Source organism: Frankliniella occidentalis, unplaced genomic scaffold (genome assembly GCF_000697945.3).
Source record: "Frankliniella occidentalis isolate FOCC.00 unplaced genomic scaffold, Focc_3.1 Scaffold67, whole genome shotgun sequence".
NCBI classification, from domain to species: domain Eukaryota; kingdom Metazoa; phylum Arthropoda; class Insecta; order Thysanoptera; family Thripidae; genus Frankliniella; species Frankliniella occidentalis.
The window spans coordinates 717,343-718,390 of NW_026267197.1; the positions used below are offsets into that span (position 1 = coordinate 717,343).

Here is a 1,048-nt window from a genome sequence, read left to right on the forward strand (position 1 = left end):
ACAGTGTCCGTGAATTTATTTATTTATTTGTGAACTCGGGTGAGCGCGACCAACCAACGCAGAAGCTAAATGGTTTGGAATCAGGATGGCCAATGATACGGGGGGAGGAGCCCGGCCAGGTAGAGAATGCAACGGGGAGGATTTGGTATCGCGGCCGAGCAGGGGGGCCGATGAGAAGGGTCGCATCAGATAAGCCGGGAATGCATTCTGCCTCCTTTCATACAAATGGGCGACACTGGAGTGACACAAAAGGACGTCACCCCCTCCACCCCTCCCCTCCCCCAGTGGCTCCCTGACTGTGATAAGAATAAGGCAGGCAGCCAGGTGCTCGCCCCTGGTTTGCCCTGGCAAAAAGTGTCCTATACTTCATCCCTGTTAAAAATTGGAAGCTAATTCTAAACTCTCATGTGATCCTTTTGTTTTTTTCTAGATGGAGTTACTGGAGGTCAACGCAGCTCGCCGTCCACGCCCGAGCCGGGCCTGGTGACGGGCCGCGGGTCGGGTCGCGGCTCCGCCATCGTGGGCATGCCGACGGCCGTGAGCCCGGCGCCCGGGCCCGAGGTGCTGCTCATGCGGCCCGAGTCCGCCAAGGCGTCGCCGCCCGCGCTGCCGCCGCGGCCGCGGGTGCCCCCCAGGCCCGCCTCCATGGCGCCCCAGCGCGCACGCCACGGTGAGTCTTCGCTAAAAATGCTAGAGTTGAATCCAGTCGCTCTCCTGAGCGAATTAACTCGTTTTGAGTTACTATTTGCGGTCTTCACCCAATGAGGAATAGATGGTAGGGGGCAGGGAAATCTCACCCTGAAAATTCAGCTTTGATTCGGCAACGCCAAATTGTCTCACTTCATTTCGAGCGGGTTTGCAGTGTTCTGTGAGTCTCCCCATCAGTCAGTAGCAGAGCGGGGGCTCCTCATCGCAGCCGCGCGCACAACAGGCAGGCGCGGCCCGCACGTCACAAACCACGCCATGCGCGCCGACGAGGCGGAACCATCGCTGCCGGGCCCCTGGCCCCGCCCCCGCGGCGCTACGCCCCTTGTGCCGTGCTACCCGC

At 60.5% G+C, this 1,048-nt stretch overlaps 1 protein-coding gene across 1 annotated transcript in view; it reads left to right on the forward strand.

Annotated features, from left to right (window-relative positions):
- Positions 1-816, forward strand: part of LOC127749583 (translation initiation factor IF-2-like) — a 15,830-nt gene extending 15,014 nt beyond the window's left edge. Inside the window, exons 3-4 of the mRNA XM_052268356.1 lie at positions 431-670; positions 773-816. Coding sequence (XP_052124316.1) covers positions 431-670; positions 773-816 — 284 coding nt within the window. The remainder of the gene's footprint in view (positions 1-430; positions 671-772) is intronic.
- Positions 817-1,048: the final 232 nt, after the last annotated feature.